Source organism: Plecotus auritus, assembly GCF_963455305.1.
Source record: "Plecotus auritus genome assembly, chromosome: 9".
NCBI classification, from domain to species: domain Eukaryota; kingdom Metazoa; phylum Chordata; class Mammalia; order Chiroptera; family Vespertilionidae; genus Plecotus; species Plecotus auritus.
Window position 1 is genome coordinate 129,676,460 of NC_137783.1, and position 15,766 is coordinate 129,692,225.

The 15,766-nt window shown below is 39.9% G+C and overlaps 1 protein-coding gene across 2 annotated transcripts in view; it reads left to right on the plus strand.

The window, feature by feature from the left end:
* Nucleotides 1-15,766, plus strand: part of ANO3 (anoctamin 3) — a 208,379-nt gene that overhangs the window by 182,230 nt on the left and 10,383 nt on the right. For both annotated transcript variants that reach the window (XM_080642758.1, XM_080642759.1), the window contains 6 exons: nt 905-1,016; nt 1,798-1,855; nt 5,830-5,927; nt 11,414-11,547; nt 12,252-12,404; nt 12,939-13,086. In XM_080642758.1, coding sequence (XP_080498884.1) covers nt 905-1,016; nt 1,798-1,855; nt 5,830-5,927; nt 11,414-11,547; nt 12,252-12,404; nt 12,939-13,086 — 703 coding nt within the window. The remainder of the gene's footprint in view (nt 1-904; nt 1,017-1,797; nt 1,856-5,829; nt 5,928-11,413; nt 11,548-12,251; nt 12,405-12,938; nt 13,087-15,766) is intronic.

Genomic DNA, 15,766 nt, shown 5'->3' on the forward strand with positions numbered 1-15,766 from the left:
CCTCCATCTTTGAGGGTGTGGCAGTCAATTAGCATATTCCCTCCTTATTGGCTGTGGGCACTGTCATCTTTGAGGGCGGGACAGTCAATTAGCATATTCCCTCCTTTTGGCTGTGGGTGCCACCATCTTTGAGGGTGGGACAGTCAATTAGTATATTCTCTCCTTATTGGCTGTGTGCGCCCCATCTTTGCAATGGTGTGAGGGTCAATTAGCATATTTCCTCTTTATTAGATAGGATGTTTTCTGTCATATATTTGGATACTGGGAAGGAGCAGAGACTGTTCATGCTGCCATCTTCATCCAATCTCTCTCATTATCTTTTGTTTTGTTTTAAGAGCTCTAGATCCATACCATGTGAGAGTTGACAGGGTTCTTGAAATCATCTCATGTAAATTCCTTATTTCATAGATGATAAAACTTATTGCAGAAAATATGAAGAGACCTGCCTGAGATGACCAGCAGTTGGGTATAAAGCTGAGATAAGAACTCAGCTCTTCTGACGGATGTAGCCCTCTTTTTTCTCTTTAACAATTCACTAAGTCTGCGTAGGAAATATTCATCCTTCAAAGAACTCTATGGACAATTTAGTTAGACAGGGTGAAAGACTGATTTAATATTTATGGTTAAATGAGAACAACAGAGAGAATCCTAAAAACCTGTAGATATTAATATCAGGCATCATGTTTTTGGAGCTTTGGGGAAAGTCTGCAGATGATCTCATTGGTCCTTTTCATCAACTCTGTACAGCATATATTGTCATTCACATTCGACAGGCATTTTACGGAGTGCCTCACAGAACTAGCAAATGACTGAACCAGAACTTAAACATGGGGCTTCTGATTCTGTGTCCACATTTTTTTGTCATTCACCTCATCTGTGTAAACAAACTCTATGTTCCTTTTAGAATATCCTCGAACAGAATCTGAATGGGAAAACAGTTTTGCCCTGAAGATGTTCCTCTTCCAGTTTGTTAACTTAAACAGTTCTATCTTCTATATCGCTTTCTTTTTGGGGAGGTAAGTCAGCTTTATATACATCATCTTTATAGAGTGAAAAAGACTCTCAACAGTTCCACTTCCAATTTGTTAACAAAGGGACACTTTCTGATTCCCCAGCCATGGAAAACTGGGCTAATCAGTCTTCACATGTTTGAGTCAAAAGATTTCAGGATAGTACTTCCAGCTGCCGCTACCAACTAAAGTTGGCATAAAAGAATAAAACCTATATACCTACATGGGTTGAATTATGACTATCCTGTCATCAGTAATGGTTTTGTTAAATAAGAATATGAATTTTGAATAACCCTAGGTTACAGCGCCTTAGTGTGGAAACCTCTTCTACCAATCATGTGAACATTTTTTTTCTATTTTTTGCTGCAAAAAAAAAATGGAAACAAATCATATTAAATTATTGGTTCTGGTTTGCCATATGATTAACACTCCAGCCAGTGCCAAGGAAACATACTGAAGCTAGAAACATTTTAAATTAGATTATTTAGCCCATTATGTTAATATTCTTTAACTCGGTCAACCAGACATTAAAACTCTACAGGTGAAAGTGGAAAAATCCATTCAGTTGGTTTCTCTGTACTTTCTCAACCCATTGGTATTGAATTCACACATCACTTTTTCCTTTTCATGTCAGGTACTTTGATGTGTAAGCTTAGCCTAAGTCAACCACTTAAGAACAAGTTGCACCAATGAACCTTTATGTCTACCCACACATGCACTTGTGATGCATTAGATGTTCTTCAGTCAACCCACATAAATGCTAACAAATTAAAATGGCTTTTTACAGATTTGTAGGCCACCCAGGAAATTACAATAAACTTTTTAACCGGTGGAGACTGGAGGAAGTAAGTAACCTTGTAAGGGTGGGTGTGGGGATATGCATGGATGTGAGCCAATGACTGTGGGAGGGACAGGAGAGAGAAGGTAGAAGGGATTACATTGAGAAAACCTAAAACTTTCTAGGAACATATGCTGTATATTATAGAAAACTGGGCTCACATGCTAACCTTGTTACTTATTAATTCTTTGCCCTTCATTTAAACTCTCTGAATATCTTTCTCCTTATCTGTAAATTGGTAACAGTAATACTTAGGTTGCAAAGCTGTTTACTAGTATAGATAAGAAATAATTTATGTAACAGAATTAGCACAACCCCTGTGGTAGATACTCTATAAATTGTAGTTGATATTTATCAATGCTCTGTCTCCATAGCTACCCAGGTATTATTCTATTGGCCAATAGCAGACTAAGGCTATTCAATATCCCAGGTTTTGGGGAAGCCCCCAAATCTAACCTGCAGTTTTCTTTCATAGCTCAGAATAATGACTAAATCTGCTAAAAGACTATCCATCTATCCAATTTGGGAACTAATGCTTACTTTTTTCCAGGAGTCCAACTGAAGTTAGCAAGGGTAGTGTGGGGAATAGAGTGGCTATAGGCAGGTGGATCTGTATGTTTGGTGCCACCAATAATTTTGTTTAATTAGATATCCTTGTGAAATTATTAGAAGCCATTATTCTTCTTTGAGAGTCCCAAGGAAATAATTATAATACTAGTGTCAGGAAAAATGTTTTATAGCCATCCAAGACATTTTCCACCATATAAATATATGACATAGATAGAGGCCATATTTTTCAACAAAGGATTATTTATTTTAAAAACAAAATCTGTGCAATAAAAAATTGGGGTTTGTGATAAACTTTAAAAATCCTAGAAGTATAGATATAAAAAGTATATATAATGGAAGGTAAGAACTGACCCTCTGAATTCAGCTATACAAGCATTTATTGACACATATGCTAATCTAGGCCTCTGCTGGGTAATACGGGGTATACAAATGAAGTTCCTTTCCTTTGATGTTAATAGTGTCAAAGAAAAGAGCATAACCATAATATGTAATAAATATTTTGTCTTTCCAGTCTGACAGTCTACATACTAATTCTGTCCCACCCAGATGCATGATCTTAACTATTTCTGTCTCAGGTTTATTCTTTTTTAAATTTTGATGTTAATGGCTATTTTAGTAGTATTGGTGATAAGTGGATTAAATTGGATCATGCATGTAAAGCCCCTGGCACAAATAATGGGAGCCATTATAAAGAGAGAGAAAAAGTACTATACTACAATTTAGGATATTTATGAAGAGCTATAAAATATCTCACATAAGATTTTATGTAAATCTACATAAAATGTTAATAATGGCTAACTTTTATTTAGGACTTACTATATGCCAGCACATTCCAGCAATCATTTTCAAGTGTTCTACATACATTAATTCATTTATTTCTCACAAGAATTCTGTTAGAGAAAGCTTAGAGAAGTTATATAATTTGCCTCTAATTATAGAAACATTCTTATAAATTGATGAAGGCACCCAGCTTTCTTTTTTTTTAATATATTTTCTTGATTTTTACAGAGAGGAAGGGAGAGGGATAGAGAGTTAGAAATATCAATGAGAGAGAATCATTGATCAGATACCTCCTGCACACCCCCTACTGGGGATGTGCCAGCAACCAAGGTGCACGTCCTTGACCAGAGTCAAACCTGGGACCCTTCAGTCCGCAAACTGACGCTCTATCCACTGAGCCAAACCGGTTAGGGCAACCCAGCTTTCTTTGGGTTGTCCATGGTCATAGAAATTTGAGTGGTACAATGTGAATCAAAGCCTGGGTCTCCTGCCTGCTCATTTACTCTTTCTAAATATAGGCTTTTCTAAACCAGCCCCTCAAGGCAGCAAACACATATGGTAAACAGAATTCACCCTTAGCATTATATAAAAAAGCAGTGGATTAGGGTGCAATGAGACTAAGGCTTCTATTCCCACACTACCAGTCACCACTGCATGACCTTGGACAAGTTAATTTACCTCTTTGAAACTGCAAAAATGAAGTTTCAGCCTGCAGCTGTGATCTGTGATCTGCTTCTGTAGTTTAGTAATTATTCTGCCTCAGACATTCTACCTACCCACTTATCGTATACATGTGGCAGAGTTCAGGGGGTCCTAAATTCATCCTAGAAAGAAGGGGCATGCTTGGATGGGAAAATTGAGACTTTTTCACATAATAAAAATTACCACTGGCAAACCCTATCTCTGACTCAGATAGGGAGTTTTAAATTACTGTGCTGAAACTGGAAAAGCAGGCTCTTCCTGTCCTAATTATTTGTTCTCTTTGAAGTCCCACTGGTACCTACTTGATAGAAATAGAAACTGGATCAAAGCTGTAGAGTCTATCATCTTTATGAGCAGGACATGAACCCATTTCCAAAGAAACGGACTCGTGTTTTTCTACCCAAATGTCTTCTGTAGTGCATAGTTTTCAAGCATAACACCTGGATTGCTCTGTTCATTGTAATCACATGTTTGTTTGTGTGGGTTTCTAATGCTAACTTTTTTTTAAGAGGTAGAATTTTCTTTTAATTTTTATTGAATTTATTGGGCTGACATTTATATAGGTTTCAAAGTGTGCAATTCCATGTCATCTGTATATTGAATTGTGTGTTCACCACCCAAGGTCAAATCTTCCATCCCCATTTATTTCCCTTTTAACCTTTTTACCTACCCTTACCCTCCTTTCTTTCTGGTAATCACCATACTGTTGTCTGTGTCTATGGTTTTTTGTTGTTGTTTGTTTTTTGTTTTTTTTTTGTTTTGGTTTGGTTTTTGCTTAATCCATTCAGTTTTTCACCCAGGCAGTATCCGTGAGTCTATTGCCATGAATCTGTTTCTGTTTTGTTAATGCAGTACCACCCTGAATGTGCCCAATTTCGTCTAATGCTAACTTTTGTTGAACATCTAAAAATGCAGAGGATCACAAGGCAAAATCTAGATCATACTGACAAACTATTTTGGGGCATGCTTTTATCACTTAAAAATGTTTCTAATATATTTAGATATTCCCTCATCTTGAGAATGGGCTAGACTTAGTGACTTACTTCTAAAGAAAAGATTAGGGAAAAGAAAAAAATGAGTAACTTTACAGTAGAAACACCTGAAAAACACTATTACATCAACCTAGTGATTAAGGTTAATAAAATACCACTAGTGACATCATGTGGAAATCATGTAGCTGCTAATGGGATTTGATGAAAATGGCACTTGACTTTTGTGATCTACCTTCATCCCTGAAACACATAACCACAGTCTCAACATATGAAAACATTAGAAAAACCCAGATTGGGGGATTTTCCCTCAGGATACTAGCAGTCCTTAAAAGTATCAAGGGATAAAAAACTCATAAACTGTCTATATCAGAGGAGACTGGGTAATACATGACAAATAAATTCATTGCGTATCCTGGGTCAATAGGATATAAATGGAAAAATTTAAATCAAGTCTAGAGTTTAGTTAATAGCATTGTACTAATGTTGGTGTCTTAGTTTTGACGAATATACCTTGGTAGTATTAGGGACAATGGAGGGAACTCTCTGTATCATGTTTACAAATGTTCGACAAATTTAAAGTTTTCTAACATAAAAATGTTATTTAAAAAGAATATAAGCATTTTCCATAAAAGAAAATATTTGTCCATCTCCTGACTGTGAATAGATAGGTAGTATTCCAGAACATTTATTGAAGGTGATCATGCCTAACACAGAGCTTGGCAGATAGTATGTGCTTATTAAAAGTTATATTTGATGTTATTGCTGTTATAATTTTGATTAAAATCCCAATATAAATCCTAAAATCTCCCCGATCAAGTGTCTTCATCTTGAGATAGTTAGTGTGACCTGGCCTAAGAATTTGCTTTACAATTTGAAGGTGGGGATGCTTGAGACAACTGGGAAAAGCAAGATCTTTGCTGTTCTCGTTCTGTTTCAGTGTCATCCTAGTGGCTGCTTGATAGACCTCTGCCTCCAGATGGGTGTTATCATGTTTTTGAAGCAAATATGGAACAACTTCATGGAATTGGGATATCCGTGAGCACTTTGTTTTTAAAATTGCCTTATATATAGTTACAAAGAAGATGGAGGTAGTGGGGACAGTTCTTAAGAATTTGGGCTTGGCAGTTAGATGAGGGTTCAGTTCTTACTGTGCTTCTCACTGAATGTGTGACTGTGTATATGTTAGTAAAGTTTTCTGAGCCTCAGTTTCTAGATTTCCACAAGGGGATCAACAGCTATAGCTACCTCAAGAACAATTTTAAGGACTAAAGAAATACAAATAGATATACACCATAGAGTAACTGGTACTCTGAGCAACATATTAAAACACTTGTTATTCTTAAAACATTATTGATAGTACAGGTTCTTGAGGACAAAAATAACTTTCTGATTTATTTTGGTTATCAAAAGACCAAGACAGTTATTGTGTAATAGAGACTCCATTTCCACACATCCTCCCTCAAAAAATGAGTAAAACAAAGATAAATTCATGGATGGATGAGGTTTGTACTCTTTGCTACACACACACACACACACACACACACACACACACACATCATTAGAACAAGACTGATTGTGATAACATCTGATCAATACCACTTTTTTGTCCCTTTAGGTAAGTTTTAACTGTCTGAATTGCTGACATGGAAGGATCCTGAATCCCCACTCTTACATCTACTAAAGATTATCCTGCAGAATACAGTGAAACAGTGTATCTTAAACAATTTTGTATGTAAGCTTTGGGTAAATCAAGATTAGAAATAAGATTATTCTGAGGAATTTCCTGAAGATGAGGGAAGAACTGGTTAGCTGATAGATGATATAAAAATAGTTGAGGATTAGTCATCAAATTATACCATGATTCTTTCTCCCTGCTGGTCCACAAATGGCATCAGGACATTTCTCAGCAGAGACCCTGGGCCTGGAGAGGTGATATTAACCCTGAAATCAAGCATAAAGTATTGTATTAAATTCCAAGTGGTCCTAGAGCATGGAGTATGAAATTACTGAGACCTTGTTCAAATTTCTTCTCTGCCCCTTGCTAAAGTTATAACTTACTTGACCTTACTGAGATGTTATTATTTTTATTTGTAATATAGGGGATTTATGAAGATTAATTGAGATGACCCAATGCTCATTAACTGTCAATAAGTGACATACCTTTTGTGAAGAGATTTTTATAACACATTTAAATGAATCTCTTCTAAATGAAGACAGAATAGGAGATGAGGATTGGGAAGCCTAGTCTTTTCTTCATATCCCTTCCTGTCCTTAGCTCATCTCTTTGAAACCTATGGTTTGGGGAGTATCATTTTAAAATGCCTGAGAAATTTAGGTATTAATTGCCTAGCACAGGATCTGACATGCTGTGAGTACTTTATAAACACCATCACGGTGGTGTAGTAATTTAGTATGAAGAATGATTCTATTGTACTCATTGTCCTAGACTTCTGTATCAGCCATGTACTTTGAACAGCACATTTTTACCAAGGCCTTGCCCAGTTGTCAACCTGGATTATGCATATCAAGCGCCAAAGGTACCATGACAAGGGAAATCTTATTTGGTGTTTGTCCAACAGTTGGGCAAAGACATTGTTGAAGAAAATTTCACAGGGGTAAACCAGTCACTAAAGCATGGTTTTCAAACTTTTTAACCACAGTTCTCTTTTTTCAAGTCAAATCTTAAGCAGAACTGAAATAAATAAAAGAAGCAAGCAGACCTGCCTCAATTCTAACCTCCATCCCCTGTTTTATCTTCATGGGCTCCCAGAGGCAGCCCCCATGGGGCACATATTGAAGCATTGCCTGACGTTTGGGTCTACCTGTGGTTCTTCCAACTCCCACTGAAGTTCTAGGTCCACACTTAATGAAAATTGAGAGTTGTGTACTGTTTACCAAGTCCTGTGAAATTTAGCTCATCTCAGAGATTATTTTCATCTAATTTAAAATAATTCATTACCCAAAAGCCCACAGTATGTACATATTGGGATATTTCTGAGTCACTTAATTTCAAGACTGTCCCTGGGCTTAGGAAAGAGTATTGTTACTTTCTTTACAAATCTGAGAAATGAATTCAGACACACACCAATTGTTTGTAAATTATCATTCACTATAGTAACAGAACGTAATCACTAATGCCCAAACCCTTCACCTTATAAATTCAGAGAAGTGAAGTGACTTGCTAAAACTCACCACATAATGATTGAAGGATAGGGACTAGAAACCGCATGTCTTGAAACTCTCTCTAGGTCTCTCTCTCTCTCTCTCTCTCTCTCTCTCTCTCTCTCTCTCTCTTTTTTCTTTTAATGTGAAACATGCTCTTACTCATGTTCAGAAAGCATAGCCCAGAACATTTGGGGTTATGAGAAATGAAGGGCTCAGATGCAATCACAGCAGGCAACATAGGAATTTAATTATTTATATAGATGAGGGGTGGGAAGCAGTCATATAAATAAATGTTTGTCTAATCAATATCAGAAAGCATCTAAATGTATGGAAGATCAAGTCCTAGATAAATATGTAGATGTTTATAGGATCTAGGAGAGTTCTGGAAGGCTGAGGCCTATTCTCTCATGCTAAATTGAAAGATGAGACCATACAAATACCTTCAGTTCCCAGGAATGTTTAGTGTAGTTTTAGGGTAATTGATGCTAACCTATATAATAAAAGCCCAGTGACCATTATGGTGGAATGACCAGAATGACCAGTTGACCAGGCCACCAGTCACTATGATGTGCACTGACCACCAGGGACCAGACGCTCAACACAGGAAGAGGAGGAGGGGGGCGCAGTGAGGCCTGGAGGTGCACACGATGGCCCAGGGATCCCAGGAACCACAAGCCCAGAGCTTGCTTTCCAATAAAAAAAAACACCGCCACCCTGGGAAGAATGGCTCCAGGAGGGAAAGGCCTCCCCAGGCCCCACCCAGCCTGGCTGGCACACCATGGGCTCATGGAGACTCACTGGTGATGTGCAGGAAGCACAGCCCCTCCGACTCTAAAGCCGGTCACACCGACAGCTGCTCCCCCTCCATCTCCATGGCGGAGGCAGTGCTGCTGGGCCTCCTCAGCTCTGACTTCCAGCTTCTGGCTTCCTTCCCACCCCTTCATATACTACGTACACTTGAAGGCGTGGCTTCAGCCTTCCCAGCCAATAGCACTGCAGCACAGCCAGAGTGTGGCAGGACACAGCCACCAGGGCTGGCTGGGCATTGGTTTGGCTGCTGACTGACATCCATGTGCAGTTACACTGTGTGTTTACATTTGTAGGGAAGCAGGGCAGCCCACTCCTGCCACCTGCCTCACCTTCTAGGCTAAGAAAGGCCTGTTGATCTCCGTGTTTCTCCTCCCATCTGGAATCAAAACCTCTTAGGGATGAATGATCCCAGCGATGGCCCCAATACACGCTCAGTGTCACTGTCACAGACATTCCCAGTCATTACAGCCCATTCCTCAGACCACAGTGCCCTGCTTCACCCACTGCCACTCCTCACCTGTCACCCCCTGAGGACCACCTTATGTTATCCTATTTGAAATGTGAGCAAGATCTCAAATGCCCCCCTGTCAATAGCTCCCTTGCCCTACCTTTCTTCCTCTAAAAACCTTGCATTTAAAATATATATATTTGATTGATTTCGGAGAGGGATATAGAGATAGAAACATCAATAATGATAGAGAATTATTGATTGGCGGCCTCAGGCATGTTCCCAACTGGGGATCAAAACCTCCCCTGGCCTCTTCCCCCATCCCTCCCCTGGCCAGCAGGCCCCCAGTGGTAGTGCAGCACTGAGGGAAGGAGGAAGGGGGGAGGCGGGGAACCATGGGGTGGCAGGGTGCCCAGGGCAGCATCAGCATCTGGCATCTGTTCCTTCCACACCCAGCCCAGTGACTGTCACCTCCTCTTGACCCCGCTGGGGCATTCGTGCCCTGATCAGCCTGGCCCTGATTGGCCCTGATCGCCCACCAGGCCTGGGGACTCCACCCATGCATGAATTTTGTGCACTGGGTCTCTAGTCTACATTATAAAAGACCAGGGACCGTCACGACCTAAACAACCGAACAGATTACTGGTCACCAGGAAGTGCATAGAGCATCATTAGGTCCCTCCCCCATGGCCCACAGGCTCCTATCACAGCAAGGCTGACAGCCAGTGGGTGGGTGGGGCAGCACAGGGGTGGATGGGGCAAGGTGGGCACAGCAAGGTCATTAGGCCTCCATGCCTCTGCCATGGCGGCTGAGGATCAGGCCCAGAGAGAGGCCTGGAGAGAGAGGCAAGGCCTGATCTGCAGCCACCACAGCTGCTGGCGAGGCCCAGAGAGGAGAGGCGGGGACTGATCAGCAGCTGCCGTGACTGCTGGCGAGGCCTGGAGAGAGAGAGAGACCTGGAGAGAGAGAGAGAGAGAGAGAGAGAGAGAGAGAGAGAGAGGGAGAGGCTGTGGATCAGGCCCAGAGAGAGGCCTGGAGAGAGAAGCAGGGCCTGATCCATAGCTGCCATGGCGGCTGTGGATCAGGCCCAGAAATAGGACCAGAGATAGGCCCAGAGACACTGACTGGCATAGAAACCAACAAATCAGAACCAAATCTGGGTGAACTGTGAGGAGCCAATGGCTGCCTAGGAGGTGGAGCTTCTGATGCTGATTGGCATAGAAATCAACCAATTAGAACCTAATCTGAGTGAACTGTAAAGGCAGAACCTAAGGTTGGGGCTGAGGAGAGGTTTTAAGGGGCAACAGCTGTTTGGTGTAAGGTGTAAGGAAGCAGTTCAATTTTTTAATGAGTGGTTTGGCAGTATAGTGCATATGGCTGGCTATCAGTCCAGATACAGGGATTATGTGTTTTTGTCTGCCAAGGGCATCTCCTCCTGCTGAAAAAGGCTTTTCCCCACCATTTAAGCAATCCTATCCTATATAATCTATACTAACAAAAGGGTAATATGCTAATTAGACTGGGTCGACCGGCCATCTTCCAGACGTCTGACTTCCTTCTGGACAAAGCCATGGTGGTGGGGGCCAAGGCAGAGGCAGTTAGGGGTGATCAGGCAGGCAGGGGAGGGCAGTTGGGGGCGAGATCAGGCCAGCAGGGGTTAGGGGCAATCAGGCCGGCTGGGGAGGGCAGTTGGGGGCAACCAGGCCGGCAGGGAAGGGCAGTTGGGGGCAACCAGGCCAGCAGGGGAGCAGTTAAGGTTGATCAGGCAGGCAGGCTGAGGTGGTTAGGGGCAATCAGGCAGGCAGGCAGATGCAGTTAGGGGCAATTAGGCAGGCAGGCAGAGGGGTTAGGGGCAATCAGGCAGGCAGGCAGAGTGGTTAGGGGCAATCAGGCAGGCAGGCAGGTGAGCAGTTAGGAGCCAGCGGTCCCAGATTGGGAGAGGGATGTCTGATTGGAGAGGGTGCAGGCTGGGCTGAGGGAACCCCACCCCTCCCCCCTGCAAGAATTTCATGCTCCGGGCCTCTAGTATACTATAAATTACTCATCAAATACTTAAAAAAAAGAGCTCAAAAGTCCTTTGTCTGCTCTGTGGTGTAGGTTGATCCAGAACTGGTGGTCACGACATAAAATCAGGCGGGGAATACAAGATGCTTCTATACCTCAGTGGGAAAATGATTGGAATCTGCAGCCCATGAATATTCACGGACTAATGGATGAATACTTAGAAATGGGTAAGGAGAGAACCTTCTACAGAGCTATTTGGCCTTCTGATACTAGTTTTCTATTTCACGCAGGCTTTGTTCAAGAGAGAAAGCCATCTCTCTCCTTTCTAACCCAGCATTCTAAAGCACATCTGCAACTTTATCTCAACAGAACTAGAGAAGATATGAAAGTAGTGCCCTTGGAAGTCTACCACATGTTGTCCTCATAACATTTGCCAGCCATAATATTTAACCAAAATGAAGATTCATAGTAAATCAACATGCTTTTGAGCACATATTTTAAAGGAGCATTTGCTTTTTCTCTGGCCTTCAGTTTTCTCATCTATACAAAGAGAGGGCAAGATTAGGTCTTTTGGGTCCCTTCTAGAGCTAAGCATTTTTCAAGGCCTCTTTGATTTCCACTTCTTTTGTCATTACTCCTTCTTTATGCTACATGGTATACAAAGGTGAAAAGAACATAGATTTTCAGTCTACTGAGATCTGAATTTTAATGCAGGTTTTAACATTGTTTAGTTATCTACCCTTTAGCAAATTTACTGAACGCATATGAGCTTTAGTTTTCTCAGCTCTAAAGTGGTGTAAACATATTTACCTTGTAGAGATGTTGAAAAGATTAAGGGCAATTTATGTAAATCACTTAATATTGCACAATGAAGGAATTCAATAAATGACACTGTTTACATTACTAATTTTCTAATGTTCTCCCTTTACAGTTTTGCAATTTGGTTTTACCACCATATTTGTTGCGGCTTTTCCTCTGGCCCCTCTTTTGGCTTTGTTAAACAACATCATTGAAATCAGGCTGGATGCATACAAATTTGTCACCCAGTGGCGGAGGCCTCTGCCGGCCAGAGCAACTGACATAGGTAAGATTCAGGAATTAAATGGTTTTGGCATTGCAAAGACAAGAGGTGGCTAGATCTTATTTAACACCACGCAGGTTTCTATTGGTAGGGCTCCTTTCCAGCCCTAACAAAACTGATACCAAATTAGGTATTTTTGTATTTTTACTTTAAAAAGGTATTTGACAAAGATAAAGGCAAAACCCATAGCGAATACACACATTTCATACTTTACCCAATGATTGTAGAACTTAAAGATTTTTGTTTATTTGTATTCCTTCAGTAAGTTCTAATTAGGCTCTGAAGCAACTGTTATGTCTCATTATTACAGACAAGAGCCAATTCCTAATGATATTTTAATTTTCAAATCTTTCAAGATGGGAGTCTACCTTCCCTCTGTGCCAAAGCATTCAGTAGTTATTTAATCTGCAGTGAAATGCTATAATAGACTGAGCTCTGGTTCCAACATAAATAAAACATTCTTTTCAAAATAAGATTGATGAAAGGGTTTTATTTTTATTTTACTTTATTCACTATCTTTAATCTTTCTCCAAATAGGTATCTGGTATGGAATTCTTGAAGGAATTGGTATACTGGCTGTGATCACCAATGCATTTGTAATTGCTATTACATCTGATTACATCCCACGTTTTGTCTATGAATACAAATATGGCCCCTGTGCAGGTCATTTTGAATATGGTGAAAAGTAAGATTGAAATTTATGCATTCTTCTAATATATTTTATGTTTGCAATTAAAATGGGAACTTATTGGGCAGTTTTGTTCTGTGACCATCGGGGCAATGTTTCTGATCATTGCAGTTATAATGTGTTTATTAGATGAAATCAAGTGGGATAAAAAGAACAACTGTTTTACAGCAAATAACTTTAGCATCTCTATGTTTTTCACTTATAAATGCATCACACATCAAACTATTGTTTTAAAGTGTTATAGCGTATTTAGAAGTCAAATTTAGAACTGGAAGAGACCTTAGAAATCATCCAGTGCAATTTTTGACTATGTGGATGGGGAAATTGAGGCCCACTCTGGTTCAAGAAATTGCTGAAGGGAATAAAGCTAGTTGGTGGGGACATACAGAAGCTGAAGGAACCGTCAGCTCTATGACTAGAGATTTTTCAAAAGTAATTTACAGAGAGCTGTCCTGTGTATCATAGGATGTTTAACAGCAGCCTTGGCCCTAACCCAGTAGTTAACAGTAGCAACCTCCCTGTTCCCCAAGTTGTGGCAATCAAAAATGTCTACAGGCATTGCTAGATGTCCCCTGGGGGACCAAGTCATCCAGTTTAGAACCAGTGCTTCAAGGGCTATAGGGTGTTCAGCTCCGTCCTCCTTGAATGCAGGTATTGGGGAAAATAAAAGAGACTGAGTTTTAGGAGGAGATTAGCCTTAGGTGTGGGAGTCGTGATAGGAGACAAAGTAGTGATAGGAGAAGCTATTTCTCCTTCTGCCTTCAGGAGAGGTTTGGGGGATGTGTCTTATCTAGATGCAGGGCATGTGCCCCAATAGGCTGAGCCCTGATTTAGCGCAAAATCAGCCCTTAGATCTGCTGATGAACTGATGACGTTTTCTCAGAACCCTGCAGTGCCTTACTAAACATAAACAGTTCAGTTTTTCAAAGAAAGGTAATAAAGGCATGAGATTTTATTTTATATTTCAGAGCCTTTTCCAGGTATTTCAACTTGAAGTCTAACACCCTAGGTTCAGGTTCTAACTTTACCTTTTATTCATCAATCTGGACCTATGATTATGAAATGATGTCTAAGGTAACATTTTATGTACTGTAAAGCACTATATAAATATAAAGTGGTTGTACTATTAATAGTGAAAAACCAAAAATGTTCTTTTTTTTTTTTAATTCAAAATGCTCTAGAAGCAGATTTAAAATGTGTGGACATGTTTAACAGCTCTTAGAAGCATCATTTGCTGGTGTCTTTACTGCCACCTAGAGGCAAAGAAAATGAGATTGGTTGTGAACTTTCAGGACCTGCCTTTCAAGTAGATAGCACCTGACCCTTTCTTCATCTTGACTGTTACTAAGGATGTAGAATAAGTTCAAGAGATGTGGAGAGCTTATGTGAAGTTGAAACTACATATACTTAGGGTCATCCTGTTGTTTAATTTTTCCTAGCTATGCTTAGCAGTTACATTGGAGTAAATTCTTTCAGATTGTAAATTTTCAGGACAAAGTGACAAAGGATAAAAGGGCAATGAAGTGGAGGATATTGTCCCGATAACAATAGAAATGATAAATTATGAGGTCTAGGATAGGTAAGGGAGTGAAGCCAGTGTGCCTTATAATTAAGAATTCCAGGTTTGGAATAAGATAGGTGTGCATTTGAATCTGAGTTCTAACAACTGTTACCCTGAGAAAGTGGCTCTCAATGTGGGCTCTGCAGATCTCTTTCAGGTTCCATGAGGCCAATACTATGTTAATAATAATACTAAGACATAACTTCCTTTTCTCACTATATTAATCTTTGCACTGGTGATGTAAGAGCAATGGGGATACATTTTTCTAACTCAAGGCAGGGGCACCAAGGAGTACTAGTAAAGATGGTATTTCTCACAACTATATAATCACCATTTTAAAAGTGCCAGTGAGCCGAAACCGGTTTGGCTCAGTGGATAGAGCGTCGGCCTGCAGACTGAAGGGTTCCGGGTTCGATTCCGGTCAAGGGCATGTACCTGGGTTGCGGGCACATCCCCAGTAGGGGGTGTGCAGGAGGCAGCTGATCGATGTTTCTCTCTCATCGATGTTTCTAGCTCTCTATCCCTCTCCCTTCCTCTCTGTAAAATATCAATAAAATATATTTTTAAAAAAAAGTGCCAGTGAGAAATTTTAGAAATTCTTTGATGAAAAAGTAGTAACTATTAATTTTATCAAATCTCTACTCTGGAATAAATTTCTTTTCAATATTCTATATGACAAAATGCAAAGTGTGCATGAAGCACTTCTGTTACGTATCAAAGTGAGATTATCACCTCAAAGAAAAATACCCTGTGCTTGTTAGAGCTAAAAACTCAACAAATTTTTTTTTAGTATGAAATAAGGATAGCCAAACTATGATTACTCAGATGTGGGTATTTAGTAGACACTCTTTTATAAAATGCACAAAACTATCTTATCCTTTTAAAGAAAATAATTGACAGTATTTGTTACCATTAATAAAGTTCAAACTTTGAAGTGAAAATTTGATTTTTGAATAACTTTTATCTACCACTGTGATCTTGAAAGCTTCCCAGAAGTCAGATTTTTTTCTAATAAAAATCAATGGTAGTATTAATAGTTGTGATGTTTCATAGCCTATAGTAAGAGTATATCAACATTTGGAAGATCTACATAATTGAGGGAATAAATTTTTCCAA